At 43.7% G+C, this 22757-nt stretch overlaps 1 protein-coding gene and 1 pseudogene across 2 annotated transcripts in view; one reads left to right on the forward strand and one right to left on the reverse strand.

Moving 5' to 3' along the window:
- LOC307108684 (ferritin light chain-like) overlaps positions 1–22757 on the forward strand; it is a 732105-nt pseudogene that overhangs the window by 356795 nt on the left and 352553 nt on the right. The gene's annotated exons all lie outside the window — the stretch shown is intronic.
- Positions 8301–8765, reverse strand: LOC307108665 (ubiquitin-conjugating enzyme E2 L3-like; the record flags this gene model as incomplete). The annotated part of the gene is made up of 1 exon (XM_079786819.1): positions 8301–8765. The coding sequence occupies one exon, from the start codon at positions 8763–8765 to the stop codon at positions 8301–8303; it is 465 nt and encodes a 154-aa protein (XP_079642945.1).

The following is a 22757-nucleotide window of genomic DNA, read 5'->3' on the forward strand; positions in this document are numbered from 1 at the left end:
GCAATGTGGGTTCTGCCTGTCTAGGGGGAGCGGGAGAGGGACCCAGACAGAACCAGCTGGCTGTCCCAAGGCAAAGGGTTTAAGGTGAAGGCTCAGACCATGTGTGAAAATAAAGATTCTCGTCTGCTAATGAGCTTGAGTGTGGAGGTTGGATGAATGGGGGTAAGGATGTGGTGAGCTGAAAGGGAGGAACTATGCTCATGTTGATCTCTCAATGTTTCCGGGGACAAAGACACTGTTAGTTCAGGGTTTGTTTCATGAAGGACTGGACTACCAATTAACAGCTGGTTTAACCATCCAACATATAATACCTCAGTGCAGGTTATCCCCAGTAAAGAGGATGTCCAGGAGAATGTAGGTCCCCAGAGGTGGAACCAATGCGAAGAATCTTTTGTTCTCTTTCTCTCTCTCCCCGCCCGCCCCCCCCCCCCCCGCCCTGCCCCCCAGGAGAGTTGAGCTCTGAGTGGCCTGGAATGAACTGGGGCAGGGGTTAGCTCTCTAGGTAAACCTGGGTAGAGCCTTGGGGTTGCAGACCTGGAGAGGCTGATGAAACCAACTCTTGCCAAGAAGACTGACTGCTGTTGATCTGCTTCTCTCAGTGTGTTAAATATTAATGATGCACTTTGTTATTTGAAGGATGTTATTCATAAGCTCAATTTAATATATTTTTTATGCACACATTAAAAAAAAAACCTTACTACCTATTTAACTGCATAAATAAATTTCATTCTAACAGGGCATCTCGGTAAAGAATATATACATATGAATGCTTAGGATCTTGTGACTGTTTTGGCCACAATGGGTGAACGATGTCATCACTCCGTTCCTGGTTTCCCCACCTCGTACAAGATGAGAATACACCTCTTTTACTTCCCTTATGAAAGATTAAGGAGATCTCCCTCCTCACCGGATCCCTATCAAGACTAGAAGTTCTCTAGGGAGCTTCCACAGAAGTAAAAATAATGATTTTCTTTTATTTTGATCCTTATAATGTGCTTGCCTTAATTTAGAACCATAAATACTTGATGGTTTCAAGAAAAGGGTAAGCTAAATGATCTACTTTAATTCACAAAGATGAATAAATTCGTGCTGTCTCCCTAGGAGGTTATATGTCTCTTTTTGCCCCAATCCTGCCATATATACCAGAAAGTTCCTGGAGTACTGTCTCTCTCTGCTCCAGAGATCACTGTTATGAAGCAACTAGCCCATTGCTAGGAGCAGCTCTAGCCTCTTCCCCTATCGAGTCTCCCCTTTTCTTACTTAAACCAAATTCCTTTTCTTTCCGCTTGAATTCAGAGAGTTCACGCTGGACAAAGGGGTTGGAGAACTCAGAGGAAACTTTTGACAAACGTCTTGACTTGAGGGAGTGAGAATGAGGTGGGAGAAGCTAAAGGGAAAAAGGAGAGTTAGGCTGAGAATGAAGAGGAGGAGGTACCATGATCATGGAGGCGGGTTTGATGATCAGTTCCCTTTAAGATTCCTGCTTTGGCCTGAAACAAAGGAGACTTGAGGCATTTAAAAGAAAGGCTAACCACGGCCTGCAAACAAAGCTGGTAAACTACAAAGTGTGATGGGAGCGCCCACAGGGTGGGTCAGGCTGTCCTGCCCTCCCAAGGCCTATAGAAATCCAGAGACTGACTTGCTGAAAACTCGGGAGAAAATCAAGCAAATGGAATGCGCCTGACAATTTTTCAAAACGCAAGCTTGTATTTTACTACTGTATATCTGAGATGGAAAGTTAGCCAAATAATTGCCGGGGAAACATTTGATTAGGTTTCAAATGACTGTTTGGAGAAACTGACTAGTTAGTTGTAAAATGGAATACTTGGGATGATTGTCTGGAAAGATAAACTTAAAAACTGGAAAGGTGAGCTCAGAAGACGCAAGGGAACAAAACGGCCCAGAGGAGGGCAGGCACTCTGTCTTTCCCGGATGAGAGGAAAGGGGTCTGGGCAATGGTTAACTTGCCCAGTTGTGAGTGTTTTTCCTGATGTGGCTCCCAGAAAGGAATCTGACTTTCATCTTTCATGCAAAGTGGTATCTTATTATAGAACAGAAAGCCATTGCCTCTGGTTACTGTATTCGAAACCCTGAATTCTGCTCCCGGCATCCATCTCACATCTAGTTAACTGTAGAAATAAAATGGGAGGGAATTTGGCCTTCAGGTTATAGGGCTGGAAAATGCTTTGAGAAGCCTTCTGGTTGGATTACTCCTAAACCCTCCCTGACAGATGAAAATTTATCTTATTTTTAAATGTTCCCCAGAGGAAGAGTGTCCACAGACTCCCTTAGTAACTCATTCCAATGTTTAACGACCTCCACATTCAGGAAATTCCTTTCTCTGTCTTACCTAAACCCACTCGGCTACAGCTTAAGTCCATTTTCGCTTGACCTGCCCCAGAAGAGATGGAAAAAAGAGGTCACCCTCTTGCATAAACATCCTTTCACGTAATTAAAGATTAAAATTTTAAATCCAAAAAGTTCTTCATCGCCTCTCTTTTCTCACATGGTATCTCCCCACTTATTCCAGTTTTCCCTCCTCGGTTCCATCTCCCAACCTCTTACTCACCTTTGCCGTGGCCTCACAATCTTCCTCTTGTCTGAGGCCCAGCTGTGGGCTGGGAGAGAAGAGAGAATGTGGCCATTCTTGTCCTTCCCTTTCCCCTCGGGCTGGCAGAGCTAGACCTAATACACAAGCTAAATGGTATTGACAGTGTTTTTAACTTTTTAACATTTTTCTTGCCCACATTATATTTGTTTCCAAAGTCGAATTTTGCTCAGACAGTAGGTCTGTGGACATTTATAGGGTCATACATCTTTAGGTTTTAGAGGGGCAAAAAGAAGTTTTTTTGTACTCTGCTCAGTTATTTGAAGTTTTCTGAGAATTAGTTTCCGGTCCTTGGGTAGAGCCACTGATCTTGCCCTCACTCTTGGTGATGAGACCCTAGGACCTAAGTAGGTACCACATTTGCCAGCACTTCACACAAATACTTTAGGGCAGGACAACGTCTTGACTTGTTTTTCCTGGGCATCCAATATGTTGGCTAAATAGAGCAACGTACCGTTTACAATTTATTTTTGCATCTGTTTCTTATTCGTTTGTGTGAAGTTTCCAACATAGTTAAATATCTGGGGATCAGAGAATCACAGAGATGGCTTTCTTATAACTTGCTTTTTTTTCTGATTTCTGAAAAACTCTAATAAACAATTCCCCTGTAGGTTTTAAAACATGCGTGTGAGGGTGTTAAATGGAAAACAGGTGCTTTAAAAAACCTGTTGCTATTTTTATAAATCTTGTATTTGCTCTTACTTGTGTCTTAGCAACGGATCACAGAAGAAAGCAAAGCATGGAGAGAGTGAGTTACTTGTCAATCATCATGAAGAATGAGCTCATAGCAAACCAGGGGCAGTGCTGGTCAGGCGAGGCAGCCTTAGAGGCATCGAGGGCTCCACATTCTCACCTTTCTTATTCTTATTTACTAAAGAGCCCCTCTCATGGGCCAGGCACTAAGGCAGGTACCAAAGTTACTGCAGGGAATGAAGAGACCCCAATCCCTGCCTTTTAGAGAACCTATATTTAGTTTTGGTTTTATACATGTATCTCCCACAGCTCCTAATAGAGTTGAAAATTATACCTTTAAAAATGTATCCCTTATTTTGCAGCCATTAAAAATGACTATTTTTGAGAAGCCTATAATAATGTGAAAAATGTTTTCTGGGTTATGTTAAATGAAAACACACACACACACACACACACACACACACACACACACACACAAAGTTGTGCATGCATTCTGTCCTAAGTAAAACTAAAAACAACAATGTAATTAATCATCCCTTTTAAAAGCATACATACACAAATAAAGGTCACAATAAACAGGCATACAGAAAAGACTAAAAGAAATGTCCGTGGTGTGTAGATTCACAAACTGGCCCCTTACATGGCAGGCCAGGAAAGACCTGAGAGAGAGGCAGGCCACTCCAGATTGGTAGGTGGCGGTTTTAATAAACGAGGGAACTTGAATAAATGAGGCTTGTTTTGGGCAACCACATGACCAGTAGATCTCCACGCCTGCCCATCAGAATCTTAGAAGTTTATAGAGAGGCCTGAACTGGGTTCAGTCACATATCTCCAGATGGTCTCAGCAACACCTTCCTCTCTCTAGGCTTTCTCCTTGGAACAGCCCCCGCTGCAGGGATGGCAGGCAGAACTGTACATTCCAGGGTCAGGGGTGGGGGTGAGCAGCCTCCAATTGCCCATATCCAGCTCAAAGGTCAACCGGCGGTCATATCCTCATGGTGCTTGTCATGGGTACCAGGATGATGGGTGATTCTTCTGCTTTGTACTTTTATGCATTTTCCATTTTTTTTTGGTAGTAATCAGATTATTACTTTTAAAATAGAAGGGCACATGCTCATTAAAAGAAAATTATTCTTTTTAATCGGTAAAGGCTTTAAGATTTTGCAGAGTCTCTCATTAAAATGTACCCGGGACCAGTTAGTCCCTAAGCCATTGCCAAGGAAGACTTCAGAAACGAGCACCTGTGGAAGAGAGATGGTGCCAAGAGCGGGGAGAGTGGGAGGGAGACAATCAAATTTCAGGTCCATCACACTCTCCTCACTCCTAGACAGTTACTCTCCGGGCAGCCTCAGAGCTTGGGGGGCACAGGTGTTCTTTCAGTTGGGGGTAGGATGAAGACATGAAAATTTAACAAGTGCATTAGACACTGTACTTTGCATTCCGTCTTATGGGTGAGGAAATTGAGCTTGGAGGCATTATGGATTGGCTCAAAGAAAGTAAGAGGCAAAGACAGGATTCAAACCCAGGTCCACCTGCCCGGAGAGAAGTGATCTGCTTTCTCTGAGCTTCTAGAAATGCCCCTCAGACTTTTGGGGTGGAGCTTCCTGATGATCTGGTTTGGCAACTATGTGCCTGGAGTGGTCAGGGTAGTCCTGATTTAAAAGAAATTTTATTTAATTTTTTAAAGAAAGGACATTTGTTATATATGCAACTAAATGCGACTATAATTGGTAGCTTTGCCAGAATATTTTTCTATCAATTCATGCAGAAATCAGAAAAATCCTCTCCCAAACCACATGCCTACTTTTGATTCAGAAAAGAGGGCTACTTTGGATTGCCAAGGCAAAGCAGAGAATGAATTGGGGGTCCAAGACATTTTCCCAAGAGGGAAGACATATTTACAGGAACTATTTTGAATATACACTCAAGTATATATTTCCATTTCAGTTCAAGATTTGTGCTGAAGTCTCTTAGTTCTTGCAATCTTAATATAGTCATGGGGCCTGTAGGATGCTGGGCTGTGAGGTTAATTAGAATTCTAGTAAACTTGAGAGTTATTTTTCCAAGGTTTGTCTTCTAAGAAGCAGGCTGAAGAATTCTCCAGCTTGCATCTTGATTACCATTTTCTTTCTCAACCTAGAGGCCTTGGAGATTACTGATCACTGTATTGGAGACTCTCTTATTTACCACTGCCCCTGGTTTGCTATGAGCTCATGGAATCAAGGAAGGTCGAGTCAGTAGGTTCTGTGTTTGAATATCCAGAGGTTACACAGCACTGGGTGGTTGGTAAACGATTAGACTTTTTATTTTGGGGATTTCAATAAAATAGCTGTTTAGCACACTCAGTGAGGGTTAGTCTGGAAACTAGGGTTCCAGAAGTCCTTTCAAACTCCTGTTGTTGGAACATCTGAAACCACCATACCACCAAACACTTGGATAATAAGAGGAAGCAAAAGCTCCCTGGGTAAATTTTTCTTTTTCTTTTTCTTTTTTTAAATAAGAAGGAAACTCAATCAAATTTTTGCATAAAAATTTGATACAGTTCTACTGCTTAGCTTTTAATGATAGCATGGAATTCTAAGTAAGCGTGGATGAAATACAACTTGTCAGCACAAAAATACCGCCTGTCATAGTCATTTGTGTATAAAATATGACCCGCAGGTTTGAACCATATGGTTACATGAGTTCTAATTTACGTGGCATCTTCTTAAGTCAGCAGGATGCGTCCTGGCCTGCCCGTGGGAGGTGGAGTCAGCACCTCGCCCAGTGAAGTGCAGAGGGCTCCCCGGGGTGCAGGCCAGTTTGGGCTGCTGCAGCCGGGACGGGAGATCTACAAGGCCAGTGGCACCTCCCGGGGACACTGAGGACCCTCTCCCACACTGGCATGGCTGGCCAGGCTGGCCCTGTAACCAGCTTGCAAAGGCAGACACGCGAAATTGAAAAATATTAAACATCACAGCTTGTGACTTAGGCGCTCCTTCTGTTCCCACTGCGGGGAAAGTAACAGGATCCCCTGTAGACGTGACGGGGAGAGCGGACATTTGGATGCCTTTTTAAAGCAATGTTTAATGAAGGGAGAAAAGGCACTTGCAGCGTTGTGCTTCGTGGCCCGTGGACGCACGCCCAGAAGTGCACAATGGACACATTCTGCGATTCAGACGCGAATTGGAAAAGCCGAGGAAATGCCATCGAAATAAAAATCAGACTCGAAAGCCTCAGCTGAGCCAGAAACAGATGTACTTTTTGCTACTTAAAAAAAAAAAGAAATTCTGTCCTCTCCCCTCTACCCCCTCAAGCTGTGCCCTGTCACTATCTTAAGATGACCTTTCCATCGGGTCTCTCTGAGATGCTTTCAGTCAACTGTTAGAGCAAGTGACTCTTGACCTTTCTGCAAATTCTCGGGGAGCCCCAGGGTTCTCTGGCTGCCCTCTGGGTGGTCCCCCAAAGACCTTGCTGCAGATGTCTGCTCTTGATAAGTCCAGAGAGCAGGGGTGGGAGGGGACCCATCCGGGGCTCTGCTGGAGGGTGGAGGGCCAGAACAGCTGCTCCTGCTGGGAGGCTGTGGGCTTGGGCTCTTTGTTTCTTGGCAGGTGTGGGGGAGGTCACTCTTGCTTTCTGAGGATTCCTTTTTCACTGGCACTGTCAGCTAACAATGAAATCTTTCTAGTGTTGACATTCTGCTAAAGGATACTATCAGCATTAAGACCCCAAATAAGGCTCAGATATTCATTCTAAGTAATTCTCAAAATGGAGATTGTTATTCCTGTTGCTTTGGAAGAATAAACAGAGCCGCCGTCCTAAGAAGGAATGCATGTTTGGCAGATATGAAAGGGGAATGACCGATTAAGTACAAGCGTAACAAAATAAACCCAGAAAAATCATCATCACTACAGAGAAGAGACAGATCTTTTATTGAGTAGCTACTAAGTACCAGGTACCAACCCCAGCACTTTCCAGTATGTGTGGCCTCATCTAGTCTTCACCACAACACTGTGAGAGTCATATTATGTTCTTGGCTTAAAGATAACGAAACTGAAGTTCAGAGATTCAGTTGCCTGCACTTGGGCACAAAGCTACTGCTGAGCCAAACAACTCAGATCTGTCTGAATCTGAGACCCATGTCCTTTCTATCAGACGCCACAGTTACAGCTGGCCCCTGCTGAATCCTATATGGGAGAGTTTTCTGGACCAAGAAGTTCATCCCTTTCTGGTCACTCTAAAGGGGTCCTGCTCGCCTGCAGGTAACCATGCTCTCACCCAAGTCTGTGGATTCGTCTTCAGAATCCATCAGCCTCCATTTGACAGTCTGCTCTCCTCTTTTCAGCTCTCAGGGTTCTTGGTTCTCCAGCTTCTCCTTCCGGTTGTTCGGTTTCTGTGTCTTAGCTACTGTTCTCTGTGACCGGGTCCTCTCTGGTGCTGACAGTCCTTGGTGTCTGCTCCCAGGACTCTTGTGTGGCTGTGACCGTCAGGTGGTCCTGGAGGCAGCTGCCTGGCCTCCCTCCTCGGTGGGGAGCATGGACCGCCCTTTATCTGCACCGTAGCTTTAGTGCAATAATTCCCTTTTTTTAAGTAGAAATATCCTGACGGTACAATACTACATGTTTCTGTTTTCTCAAGTAGTGATACTAAACATTACTGTAACATGGCAACGCTGTCAGGCCACTGCAAAGGTCAAGACCAAAAATCTCTTGACCGTTCTATTTTGTTTGTTTGTTTGTTTACCTCTGTTTCTGGCGTTTGCAGTTAATGCTGGTGTTCCCCCCATCCCCCCAATCAGTGTAGTTTTTTTTTTTTTTTTTAGGACATCTTAAATCTTTAATCCTTTCTTTACAGGTTACCTGAGATCACTTTTGATTAAGAAAACGGTAGAAAGTTAGTAACTGCCACAAGCAAACGCCAGGTAGTGGCCCGCGTCAGTTTCCACAGAGGCCTGCTTTGCGGGGTGCCCGCACTGCTCGGGGTCCCTGCTCCCACTCGCTGGAACCCATCGCGGCAGGTTTCAGTCCACAGGCCGCCTCTCCCCGTACCTCTGGGTGAACTCCTCGGCGTGGGCACAGAACTTCTCCCGGTCCCTGGAGTACTCCTCGGCGAGGTCCGTGCGAAGCGGGTGCTCGGGCTGGGGGTCGTTCACCAGCGCGACGAGGGACTGGATCACCTGGCCGGTCTTCGTGGCCGGCTTCCAGTGCTCGGCACGGAGGACGGGCAGACACACCTGGCCCTTCTCATCCACGTTGGGGTGATAGATCTTTGTCTTAAACGTGACCTTCGGCGGTTTGAACGGGTATTCGGACGGAAAGTTGATTTCAATCCTGAAGGCCCCCTTGTCATAGGGAGGGTGGTCGGGAACGAGGAGCCCTTGCCAAGTCAGCACATTAGCTTCATCGACCTGGATGTTACGGAAGTTTTTCAGCCCGCTTTTGCGGATTTCCTCCAGCTCCTTCACCAGCCTCCTGCTGGCCGCCATCTCGGATCTGGCACTGCTTTCCCAGGGTGCATCCTGGCTGGGCGGCTGGAGCCCTCCTCCCCCCGTCCCCCCCCCCGCACTTCCGGGAGCGGCCCCTGCACTTCCGGGAGCTGGGGAGGGGCGGGCGAGGCCCAGGGTAGCTTTTTATGCACAATTGACTTAGTTACCATAAACCTAAGGTATGATGGGCTTGGGCTTCTGAGGTCTTTTTATTTATTATTTTTATTATCTTTATTATTTTTTAGGAGAGCTCCTTTGCTTACTGGATGGACTCTGTTCTCTGTTCTACATGATGAATGTTGCCTGAAGGGGTAGTATAGTGTCAATGAAAAGCCCTACCTTGAGGAAGAGATTACTGGTTCTCAACCTTTTTGTCACCCAAAAGCACGTTGTTATTTTCTTTTCTCATGGACGCAGTGTTTGGAAAGATTTGGTCTGCAAATTGCATTTGTTTTTCCCATTATTCTATTACTTTCCCAGAGACACAGTTATTAAGTGGCAGAGTGAGATTTGAACTCCAGTCTGTCAGCTAAAACCTGAGCTCTTGGCCCCTATGCTACAAGGCCAATTTGAGGTAAGCATTGGGTTGAACCACATGCAATTGCCAGTGTTTATTTCTGACCTACAAAAATGGCAGTTTCATATACCAAACAATATTATTAGACTTAACTAATACAATTTCAGACCAAACCAATGCTTTAAATGTCGCCTGGGTAGGGAAACATACAACTTCTGGGAAGACTTTTGTAATAATGGCAATAATTTTAATACTACATCCCCTGCCACAGGCCCTTCTCCCCATCTGCCCTGCTCTACCCGACCTGTAGATTTCCACAGGCTCCTTAGGTTGGGGACATTAGCTTGAGAAACATTAAATTAGGTATAAAACATGAATCCTGTCTGATGTGGTTTTTTAAAAGAGTAGTAGTTGCATATAGTGTTTAAATAGGTTTCAAATTCACTTATATGTTGTCTAGTTCTTTGTCCCCAGTCTTGGAGAGAAGGAGAAACTTTTAAGAAAAAAGGGAGAGCATACGATTGGAGGAAACACCTCATGACTGGGATTGTGTCCACTCTGCGTGAAGACTGAGATTTCTTATCATTTCTAACTATCTGAAGTTTTCCTGTATAGAATTCATTCCTCGTCGTCGTCGTCGTCGTCGTCGTCGTCGTCGTCATCATCATCAAAATAGCTAATATTTATTTGTTTTATAGCTTACAAAGATCTCTTAATACATTGGAGTCTCCTAATGTTCCTATGAGACAGATATTATTTTGCAGATAAGGAAACTGAGTGAAGCTCAAGTTCTTGGTAGTGGGATCTTTGACCCTAAAATAGAGCTGGCCGACAGGCCCATCTGCAAAGACGGAAATGTTCTGTGTCTGTGCTCTTCAGTATGGTAGCCAGCACTTGAAATGTGGTTCATATAACTGAATTTCAAGTTGGAATACTTACTTGTGGTTAGGGTCTACTGGATTAGACAGTGTGGCTCTAAAACCTGTGATCTTTGCTTTGCCACCTTGTCTCAAATTATGAAGACTGAAGGAGAGGGAAGGAACACAACATTTTGAAGGATACAACATTTTTCCAGCACTGAAAGGAGTTGCAAGAAGTTACACATAAACTTTGCACATTCTCCTTGTATGAAGGATGCTAGATTATGCAATATTCTGATTTATCCGGGATTCTTAACTATATTGTCTCCCAACACCTCCACGACAGGCTAACTCTCCAGACATATGGTCATAGGACAAACATGTCTAATTCCTACTCTGTTCTGAATCTTGTTAATCTGCTAACTGGTTAGTACCCATTGTGAAGCAGCTTTTATTTGGAGGTTCTTATTAGCATGTGAATTTAGTCTAAGCCTAAACTGCATTTTCCAATGCGCCCCTACCTCCCCCCAGTCTGCTCTTGAAATAGAGTCTGTTCACAGTAGAGGTTTTGTTTCTTGAGTATCATGCTATGAGGTCAGATAATTTGCTTAAAAAATTTTTTGTTTTTGTGATCAGATATTTATCAGCATTTGCTGCAGCCTAAACTTTGAGAAATTTTTGAAAGTTTTCCTTCTGCAATAGACAAAAATACCTTTGTTGTCCAACAAACAATGATTTCTTATGGCTTCATAAAAAACAATTTAAAAATATTTTGTTAAATTTCACTTTATCCACTGATGCATCTAATTATTCTCTTGTTACTAAAATCTCTCAACATTGCCAAGAAACCTTCTTGCTTTTCTACACTCTTCCTTCAGTGATGATAAGTGAAAAAAGAATTAGAAATAAAAAAAGAATTAGAAAAACTTAAAAATAAAATTATACTAAGGAGGATAGGTATGTGTACATGATTCTTCTAAAATTTATATATTTCTTTCAAAATAAATTTTTGCTAGGCTTTACAAAAGAATTCATACTAGTCAAACAATTCAGAAATAATTATCTCAAGACTTTTTAAAATCAAATTAAAAAATTTAAATAATAATCAAATTAAATAATTATCTCGACTTTTTTAAATCAAATTAAATAATTTTTTTGAAAAACTGAAATAAGGTGAGCAACTATTTATTTAGTAAAATAAAGACAAATTTAAAAAGAGGAAAAGAAAATGAACATTTTCTATCGTCATCACTTCTTAGAAGAAAGGGTATCATAATACTAAAACTATCTGGAAACAATCTCATAATAAAGAATAGCCACTTAAAGTGAATAAATTTAGCTGCATAACAATCATTGCAATTTCTTCTTTTTCTCATTTTGACCCAGACCTGGAAATATGTCAGGTTGGAAGCCATTTGTAGACAAGAAGTAGAAGAAAATAAAAATCCCCGTGAATCCAATCTGCATACTTTTCAATTATTTCATTGCACTTTATTGGAATAGTTATGACTATGTCTTTGAAAGATGAGACCTGCATTTTTTGTTGGTATTTCCTGCCACTCCCTGCCTTGTCTGTCTCCCTTTCTATAGTGTTCGCAAAGCCTGCCTAAAGGCATAGCAAGTGACTTTCTATCAGCACAATCTTTCGAATTCTTGTTGCCTCTCCTTAAAAAATATTTATTAATCCAGCCAAAACAAGATGGGAGATAATGAATAGAAAATGTGTGACATTCAACAACAGTTACTAAGTGGGGGGTGGGGGAGTTATGGTATACTAGTTAAGAGCTAGGGGGTTGGAATCTGCTGGTATCCATTTCCTAGCTGGGTAAGGTTCTGAGCATCAGTTTTCCCATCAGTAAAATGGGGAAACCTGTGTCTTCCCACCGATTCAAGTTGTTGTGAAGAGTGAATGTCAGTTGGTTAAATGTCAGGATCTGGTCCATGGTAAGGGCTCAGTGAATGGCAGCCATTACTTTTATCTGCAAGACACTGGGCGAGGGGTGGAAGGTAAAGGAGCTTTTGTGTTTCTCATTGTTTGAGGCACATTGTCACTGCTCACTAGGTATCAATACTAATCATTATGGAAAGTGGGTGGATGCTCTTTAGAAAAGGGCATGAAGGGTCTGTGCAGGGCAAATGTCAGACTCTTTGATGTGCCACTGGGTCATAGCTGCTTTCTTAGAAACCCCGATGGACTCAAATTTGCCTCCTGTTGAATGTCGATCTCCTCTGAGACATGGGATTGAGGAGGGAGAACTTGAGAGAAAGCTCAAGTGTGGGTGGGACTCCCTGCAGAAAAAGCTGCCCGAGGAATGCAGGGGGCTGGGACCCGAATCATCAATGGCCTTTTGTGAAGGGAGCCAAGACTTTAGACGTTCCCTGGGAGGGCTTAGCTTTCAGAGAAGACAAGCTCTAGAAAAAAGTTTGATTGTTGATTAAGAAAAAGCAAAGATATTTTTATTTTCATATTTATCCTGACCTTGTTTCTGTCAAGGGATATGGGGGCTGGAGCAGGTCATAGGAGGACTATAAAACTCATCTAAATCTATTGGGCTAAGCAGCTGTCACATTTCATGTTCTAAACAACTATTCTTGTATTTTTGTCCATCAAAGCTGGCTTGGTTTTGTTGGAGGGTTTTTGGTTTATGGGAGAAGACGATTTTTGCTGCTGCTGACATTCTGTTCTCCTTTCTCGGCTGTTCCCAACACTAGGGAAGGACTCTTGGCAGCCCACAGGGCTCCAGATGGTATTGTCCGAATGGAGAAGCATAGGATAACTAAAACGTTGGGGCTACAACTCTGGCAAATTATTGAACACCCCTAAGCTTCATTTCCCCCATCATTAAAATGGGGATAATATTCACACCTAGCTTAGGAGGCATTTGTGAAGAACAAATGTGATAACACTGGCAGAAAACTGAGCACAAGGCCTGAACACAGGCAGCCCGAGGCAATGCAGATAGTGGGATTGCTGCAGGTGAAGGAGGACCAGGCTTGAGGGTTCACAGTTGATGTGGCTGGTTTCTGAGCTTTGGACAACGCCAGCCCACTTCCTTCCATGGTTGAGTCATGCTTTATTTGGAACCCAAGTCCAGTCTCCCACAGTTGTAGGAACTGAAGGTGAAACGAGGCAAAGGTGCTCAAAAACAGTAACACAATTCAAGAAAACAAGGCCTGTTGATAAGCGGTGTCTTTTTTGAATTCTCTGAGCGTGGTAATAGGTTGTGTTGCAGCCTCCACATCTGTACCTTTGTGATCAACACTTCTTAGACGGGTGGTTAGGCTCCGACATGCGTTCTGCGGCTGCGCAACAGAGTTTTGTGTTAGGTTGTATTTTTGGTTTTCCTGTTTAAAGCTAATCACTCTACTATCGGGACACAGTGCACACTTTTCAATCTAGTGAGTGTTCTGTTCTCCAAGTGCCTCCCAAGCTGGCTGTGTATCAGAAAAAAGCCAGGGCCGTGGCTGCCAAAGGATTTCGGACCTTTACCTTGGGATGACTTGGTGGATCTGGGCTGGGGCCTAGAAGGCCCATATTTATTATCCATCCTGCTGTAAGCAGTTAGACGGACACGCGCAGAGCAAGGATGATGGGCCAGATAGAGAAGGTCACCAGGACGGAAAGCCCTACCACAGGCCTAGCAATGGACACGCAATTGTAGGGTGGGACCTCACCCTAGGGTGGCTTTTCCTTGCCTAGCATATCGCTGGTCAAGTGGTTTGGACCCCCTGAATGGTGCCATTCTTACTGCCTATAACACTGGGAGATTCTGATGGAGCCAGTTCATGGACCAGCACTTAGGAGCTGCTCTGTCTATGGAAACCACACACACACACACACACACACACACACACACACATATGCACACACGGCTGCTCTCCAGCAGGTAATAAATCCCTCCCTGGGATCAGAAGCTCAGGGCCCCCCTTCCCCAGAGGAGACAGCCCTCCAGGAGATTTTGAAAGATAGGAAGATTTTGAATGATAAGAAGCCAAGCCTGGTCAGAGTCCCAGGAATGGAACTGAACAGTGACTGATCACTCATCATCTGCTATTTGAGCGCCATAATAAAGACAAATGGGAACTTGAGCAAGGATCTCCCTATAACTCACCCAAGGCAGTCAGTGCACTGTGGACCACAGGGTAGGCTGCCGGGCCCCGGGAAGGGCTGCTGCTAGTTAATAGGTACGCACTGAGCTTATAAAACGTTTTATTAAATGACAAAATTCTAAACATTATACAGGGTCCTATCTTGTGGTCCGTTTGCTGACAACATTCCCAGATGACTTTAACGAGCGAATGGCAGCCCATTAAAATGGCAGTCATTTTGCGAAGAAAATAGCTCCCAGAAGAGGAGAAGGAAACCACCGAGCTGCTACTGTGCTGACAGTTGTCCCAGGAGCTCCTTCTCTTGCCCCCGGCTCGCTGCTGGAAGAAAGTCTGCTGTCCTGAGACACGCTTGCCCCCATCCGGCCCGTCCTCCTGTGTCCCCTGGACGCTGCTGGCCGTCGCTCTTCAGTGCCCAGCCTTGCTGACCTTGGAGCAGTGGAGAAAACAACACTCTGGTGTGTGCTTTGCTTAATCAAGAAAACCTTTCTTATTAACCATGGGGGAAGAATGAATTTGTTTTTCCATTTTGGTACGGTGGCCCTCACCTTAGCTACCATTTCGCTTTCCATGGTTTTAGTTACTAGCGGTCAACCACGGTCTGAAAATATTAAATAGAAAATTCCAGAAATAAATAATTCATGTTTTAAACTGCATACCATTCTGAGTAGCATGATGTAATCTCATTCTGTCCTGTTCCGCGCCGCGCCGCGCCCCCACCCCTCCACCCCCGGCACCCCGGCCGTGAATCATCTCTTTGTCCAGTGTATCCACACTGCATGTGCCACCTGCCCATTGGTTGCTTAGTATCCATCTGGATTATCAGAAAGAGGGAGAAAGCCCACATTCACATAGCTTGTATTACAGTATATTGTTCTATTTTATTACTATTGTTAATCTCTTACAGTGCTTAATTTAGAAATTAAACGCTATCATAGGTATGTATGTACCTGGATAGGAAAAAACATGGTGTATATAGGGTTTAGGATTGTCCACGGTTTCAGGCATCCACTGGGGGCCTTGGAACGTATCCCCCACAGATAAGGGGGGACTGTTGTATAGAGACCTCAGCTTTCTTTCCAAGAGGCTAGACTGTGAACAATAACCACTTAGCTCTACTAAGGCATCACACTGTAACCCCTTGTTTATGTGAGAGGTCACTGGACTTTTTCCTGTGCTTTGCCCTCAGATAAAACTCTGTTTCCTGCCGACCAAATACACCTCTTTTTCCTCGGTGCATTTCTGAGTGCTCATTCGGTGCCCAGCCATGCTCCTGACATGGTTCTCACCGTCAGATGCTCTCGGGAGGTGGCATCCTGAATATTTCTTCACAGTGCACAGCACTGGGCAAGAGTCCTTCACACCGAGATGTGGGAAGAGTTTTAATAACTCCCGACATGATGAGGCTTCTGCTCCAGCTCCTGTACTGATCTGTGCTAAATCGGTGTTCTAGAATGCTTGCCACCACGGATCCCTAAGTCAACTTTCAAAATTTGAGAGGCAACGGAACAAAACAATATTCATCACATTAATGATGTTTCTGTCAGCACTCTGCGCTGGAGCTCTCGGCGATGATGGACGTGTTTACCATCTATCTGTGCCATCCTGTAGGAGCTGCATGTGGTTACTAAGCGCCTGAAATGTGGCTGTGGTGACTGAGGAACTTTAAATTTAATTTCCTTAGACCTTATTATTTCTTAGAGCAGTTTCAGGTTCACAGCAAAATTAAGAGGAAGATACCAAGATTTCCTGCCTTCCTGCCTCATGGGCGGCCTCCCGCATTATTGACATCCCCCACCAGAGTGGAACATCATCACCCAAGTCCATAGTTTACGTGAAGGTTCACTCTTGGTGTCGTACACTCTGTGGGTTGGGACAAATGTATAATGACACGTGTCCATCATCATGATGTCATACCGAGCATTTTCACTGCCCTAAAAGTCCTCTGTGCTCCGCCTACTCCTCTCCTCCCCACCCCAGTCCCTGGCAGCCCCTGATCGCTTCACTGTCTCCACAGTCTTGTGTTTTCTAGAATGTCAATTGAAACCACACAATACGTAGCCTTTTCAGATTGGCTGCTTTCACGTAGTGATAGGCATTTAGTCTCCTGTGGAGAGTAAGAATAATTCACAAAGTAGAGAAATATCCAATTAAGTGACGACCTTTGTAATAAAAACTTATTTAAAATTAAAAAAATATCTCTGAGAGGCAACCATGTCTTTTCATGGCTAGATAGCTCATTATTTTAATGCTGAATGATATTTTATTGTCTGGATAAACCACAGTTTATTGATCTATTTACCTCTTAAAGGTTATTTTGATTGCTTCCAAGTTTTGGCAATTACAAATAAAGCTGCCATGAACATCCATGTGCAGGTTTTTTTGGTGGATGTAAGTTTTCAGCTTCTTTGGGTAAATATGAAGGAGTGCGTTTGCTGGATCATATTGTGATTTAATTTGATTAATTAAAATTTAAATCAAAAGAGCCAGATGTGGCTAATGGCTACTGTATTGGGCAGCACATTATACAGACTAAAGCCTTTTCCAGGAACAATTTGAAGCAAACTAAGACAAAATAGTATAACATTAAAAGAAGGATAAAAAGGAGGAAGAAAAGCAGGAGTGAGGCAACATAGAGCCAAAAAGAAGGCTCAAAATAGATACCAGAGTAATCTACCTCCTTAACGAATGGACTGGCCCTGACTTGGACTCCACGTTTCCTACTAGAGACATATTTGGAAAAGAAACCTAGTCAACTACACAAATGAGGATGCCCAAGAGCCCCAAACCAACCATTTAGGAGAATTACAATGTAGTTCTAAGGTTAAGCAGGACTTCTTCCCAAGCATTCCTACGTCATCCATGTTGTTTTCCTGCTTAAAACCCTCCAGTGGCTTCCTAATGTCCGTAGCATAAAATCCACAGTTCTTACCAATCAGAGTTCTTAGTTGTGAACTCTTGGGGATTTAAGCATCAAAGAAAGCCATTGACATAATATTGTAATAACTATGTACGGTGCCAAGTGGATACTAGAATTATTGGGTGGGCCATTTTGTAAATTATATAAATGTCTAACCACTATGTTGTACACCTGAAACTAATATAAAATAATATTGAATGTTACCCTGTAATTGAAAAAAATACACAAAACCTACCTTTGCTGCATTTATTTTTTTTTAAAAAAAGGTCATTGATGGGGTATGGGAGTGGGAAGCATAGAAACCTCAACCAGGGAGGCTGCAGGAGCTGCTCAGAAAGTAATCGGGAGGAAGGAAAGACAGGTGGAGCCAGGACCACAGTCGATGCCACACCACCAGCCACTTAGTGAGATACTGCTCCTGCCACGGAAGGACATTTCAGGCCACTGTGTGTGACCATCCTCCCTTCTACGAGATACTGGACCCTACTCTGAAACTGTGGCCTTTGTTGTCCTCTGGAAACCACAGCACTTGACATATGGTCACGTGAACACTTGGCTCTACAAGCCGCAACTGAAAACTGGTCCTGTCAATGCGTATTCATGCCTGACCAAGGACACAATGGTTCCTTTACATCCTGGAGATGGTTATGGTGATTTAAGGGGAGCCCTTATATGTGGAGGGATATGTTTTCACTCAGAAGAGGGCTGGGCAAGGATGAGACGCTAGGCCATCTGGGTTCTTTCCAGGTGTAACTCTGCTTCTGCCTGAAGAACACCTTGATGCTCTTGGTACCAATGTGTTCTTTGCTCCTAAGACCATCACCTCCACCACCATCAGTTTGGGTAGATCATGAGACAGATTTGGGAGAGAGTGACACCAGAACTGAACATCTTATTTTAGAAGTGAAATCAACATTCTAAAGAATAAGTAGAGGGAAAGGAATTGTTTCCTCTGAGGAAACTTAATACAAAATGGAAGTGAAGTGGGCGAGCCAGTATAGACTCAGTTCTCAATTATTTATAAGGAATTACCATGTTCCAGTCAGAGTGATATACTATTCATATAAAGGTGGACAATCCAGGAGCCCATTGGCCAGTAAATAATACTAAGTAATAAAATTAAAGATCTGAAAAAAGTTCTTTTAGAATTCAGAGGAGGAGCACCCAACTTAACCCAGGAAGTGTGAGTGAGTGAACCCGATGGATGATGGGACAACAGACCTAAGTCTTTCAAAAGAATGAAGAGTAAGACCCAGGCAGAGGGAGAGGGATTCCAAACAGAGAGAACAACATCTCAAGTGAGTGCGCTCTGAGCAGTTCCAAGGGATTGGTCCAGAAAGTGCCAAGTTGGAGAGGATGGAGAGGAAGTGATGTGGTCAGAACCGCCAAGCTTTCTGAAGAAACAAACATGGCAGCGATGTGTGAGGTCTCAGTCTGGTTGGAGACCTGCAAAACAGTTATGCTGACAATAAGCTCACTTATAGGGGTCGAAAACAAGATGCTTGTCACATACATCAAGCTCATTCAGACAAGCGTCAGGGGGGAACCAAGAGACTTAAGTCTAAGCAATATTGTTAATACTCTCCATCAAATATTGGACCAAGGCCAGAGAGAGTGTTCTCTGCCATAAATTTTTTCCTTCAGATTTTATCCTGAGTGATATATAAAGCTTAGGGCTGTCTGTTGAGAAACACTCTTTAAACCAGAAGCCATTGACATTTTGGTCTTGTAGAAGCTGAGTCTGTATGGCTCCAATCAGAGAGGAATGGAAGTTACTTTTATTCAACAGAGTATCTTTGTTGGAGAGATTACAAAGCTCACTACAAACATTAAGTCATTGAGCCTTCCTCTTTGCCTGGAAAAATTGACTCAATCAGCCCAGGCATAAATCAATTTTCTTGCTTGAAATGGCAAAGAAGCACTGACATGGGAATTGAGCTTAAAGGGTCTGGAGATACCCATCAGTCACAACCAGGCGCTTTTCTAAAGACTGGCCTACCAGGGATTGTCCTCTTTAACATACCAGGGTTTATCAGCCTGCAGTAGTCATTCAGGAATTCAGCAAGTATTTAGGGAGGCTCAGCACCAGACAATGTGGGCCCAGAGGGTCACTGTGACCAACAAGACAGAGCAGGTCCCTGCTCTCAGGAAGCTCCAGTTCTGGCTGTGGGGCTTGACCATAATCAGATCATAAGCAGGAGGATGTTGTGTGTGATTCATGCATGAGGGCTCTCTATTAGGATCACGGACAGAGAATGGCTGGTGGGGAGTGGTCAGGAAGGTGTCTCTGAGGAAGTGACGCTGGGCAGAGACTCGAATGATAAGGAGGCAGCCATGGAAAGACCCAGGGGAGGAAGGAACAAAGACCTTGAGGAAGGAATTCGATTGGCAACTTCACCAAGTGCTGTGGTGATTCCGGCTGAGGGATCTGAACTCAGCCTGTCCTAGTTTGATCCCAGATCGGCAACATGCAAAACATAGGATTTGGGGCATGTTACTTAATCTCTCCAAACTTTCTTTTTTTCCTCTGTAAATTGGGAAATATTACAGTATCTGCCATGGACGCTTTTATGAGATAAAGCACGTAGAATGCCTGACAAAGAATGAGCTTAAGTAACTGCAGCTCTTGTTCTTCAGTAATGAGGTCAACAACAGCAATGAATTATTGTAGATAATGAGAACTAGATTTCTCTCCCTGTGGAAGAAAGAAGTTGTAGTCAAACAATAGGAAATCACTTTATTTTTATATGTACACAGATTAACAGATACAGAAATAAATATATACAGGTATGTACACATGGCTTAGTGCACATACATACATATCTGAGCTCTGAGGGCCTTCGGACAGCAACACCCCTCAGCAATGAACACATCTAGCTCCATATTGTGGTTTCTAAATACCATTCCCCAAGAAAAGGAGCCAGGGTGTCCTGGGGAAAATTGCTAATTCTAGAGTTGCATCAGTGAAAGTCTAAAAGGAGTCTGGAGCATCTGGAGCAGTGCCAGAATGAAAGAAGTAGTGAAAGAAAGGAAGGAAGAAAGGAAGGAAGGAAGGAAGGAAGGAAGGAAGGAAGGAAGGAAGGAAGGAAGGAAAGAAGAAAGAATATGAGCTCTAACCTGAAAGAGTTTTCAATGACTGAAGCTGAAAATTCAAGCAGCAAAATAAATAATGATAGTATTGACTTATAGACCCAAAAATAAAATAAATATCCATGAATTCACACTGATATAAATATATAACTAAATCGATAAATACATGAGGGTGAAGGGATAACTCTTAAAAAAAAAAAAAAGGGATAACTCTTCCTCAGAGAGGAATTCCAACTAATACATGTAACAGAAATAAGGGGAATGAAAAAAAAAAATCACCATTAGAACACCACAGTAGTAATTGCAGCAGGCAGATCCATGGAGGAATGCTGGAAATAATGGGCAAAACTTGAAAGAGATACCTGCCTCACCTCCAATATCTTCCTCAAAATGTTCATTTCTGAGGTGGTTTTAGAATGTGTCTGCAAATGCTCTGGTATGCCTTCCTCTAGGAATCGGAGTTTAATGCTTCTCCCTTTGAATGTAGTCTGGATTTAGTGAGGTGCTTCTAAAGAAAAAAAGGAAACTGGATGGAGGGTATATGAGAACTTTATGGTATTTTCAATTTTTTCAAAGTCTAAAATAATTTTAAAAATAAAAATGTTAAAAGAGAATAAAGAGGAGCAGTGGGGGGCTGAGAGTGAACTAAATTCTCGTGGCAGGAACTTGGTAGTTAGTGTCTAAAATGAGTAAATCGAGGCACATTATCGTAAGCATAGTTTTGAGTGCTACATGGGTAACTATTTGAAGAAACAGCTGAAAGAGCTACAAGTGCTTGCTCATGGGGAACAGGCCTGGAGTGGAGGAACAGTGGGCCCAGGGGCTGCTACTAATTGCAGGCCTTTTAAAAAACTTACCCCTAAACTTGCAAAAACAGTACAAAGATTTCTCCAAATCATCTTACATAACCATAGTACAATAACCTAAAACCAGGCCACAGACACGGATAGAACATTATTAACCATTTACAGATGAACTATAAACCACTATTAATTAACCTACATTTTCGTTGCTGTTCTGCTAATGTCCTTTGGTCTGGTGCAGGCGATCTACAACCTCACACTGCACGTGTCATTTATCATCTCTTGTCACTGTCGCCCAGCCTGCGGCCCTTCCTCAGTCTTCCTTTGTCTTTCAAGACTTCTGAAGAGTCCTGGCTGGTTATTTCGTAGAATATTTCTGGGTCTGGGTTTTTCCGAATTTGAGCTCTGTCTGATGTTTTATGCTTTTCTGATCACGTGCGCATGGCGCTTGATCAAAATAAAAATGCACAATCCAAACAAATCCCCCGCCCCCCCCGCCCCCTGCAATGGACATTACCCGGGTGATCTTTTCTGATGTAAAATATACTCCCCATCAATGATTAATTTTTATATATTAAGCCTTATCAAAGGCTCTTACTGTGGGCTTTGTTTTCTAGTCCCATCTTCGGTGGAGGTGAAGAACAAGCCTAATTTGCAGCCCACTCCCAGGATTCAAGCCGACAGCAAAGAACAGGTCTGCTTCCCTCGGGTCTTGGGAGGAGACCAACTACAGAGTCCCAGCTGGGCTGTGGCCCAGGCAGAGGTGCCTGGGCGGGGGGGGGGGGGGGGGTGTGGGGGTGTGGGGGTGTTGAAAGGAGGGCAAACCTCCTCATCCAAAGGTTCTGGCAGCCCCTCTGAGGTACCCCTTGTCCCCTCCATTGCCGAGCACTTAGGTGCCGCCTGTTCAGGTCTCTGCCTGTCAAACGCTTGCCTTTGGCCAATCTTAGCATCTCACTCTCTTTAAACAAAGGGAGCGGAGACGGTCGGCATCTCCAAATGCTCTCTCTCTGCCTTTTGAAGCTTTAAACGGCTCTTTGCACGGGCATAAATCAAAGGAGAGTGAGCTTATTCATTTAGCGCGTCAGAAAAAATCCCACTGTCATCATGGCAAATACGGGAGTTTATTCTTTTAATAGCTTTATTCTTTTCCCGTTAAGAAAGGAACTGTTCCAAGGCACTCATTCCATGCTGTATATTAGCCATTTCATTTTTCACGGAGGGGGAAAAATACCTTTCCGCACATGATTAATACTGCCGTTGAATACCAGGAGAGCCGGCCATGTGCTGGCTTTGGGCCATCCATCAGCAATTTCACATCTGTAATCTAGCCACAGCGAGTCAACGTTAACATCATGAACAAATCATGGCTGGTCTGTGGTCGGGGCAGTTTATGGACCTTGTGTGAGCCGAGCATGCGTGCTCCCCCCGGGACTTGGAAATGAGGATGATCTGAAGTAAGGAGGCCACGCCTGAAAAGAGGACCCACAGATTTTCGTCTTTTCAGTTCTTGCCAATGGGAGTTTAAAGCCCTGCCCTTTCCCCCTACGGGAGGTCAGCAAGAGAAGCGAGGCTCCTTTTTTTTTTTTAAATAAAATATATTTTATTGATTTTTTACAGAGAGGACGGGAGAGGGATAGAGAGTTAGAAACATCGATGAGAGAGAAACATTGATCAGCTGCCTCCTGCACACCCCCT

The sequence above is a fragment of the Cnephaeus nilssonii genome (genome assembly GCF_951640355.1).
Source record: "Cnephaeus nilssonii genome assembly, chromosome: 12".
NCBI classification, from domain to species: Eukaryota; Metazoa; Chordata; class Mammalia; order Chiroptera; family Vespertilionidae; genus Cnephaeus; species Cnephaeus nilssonii.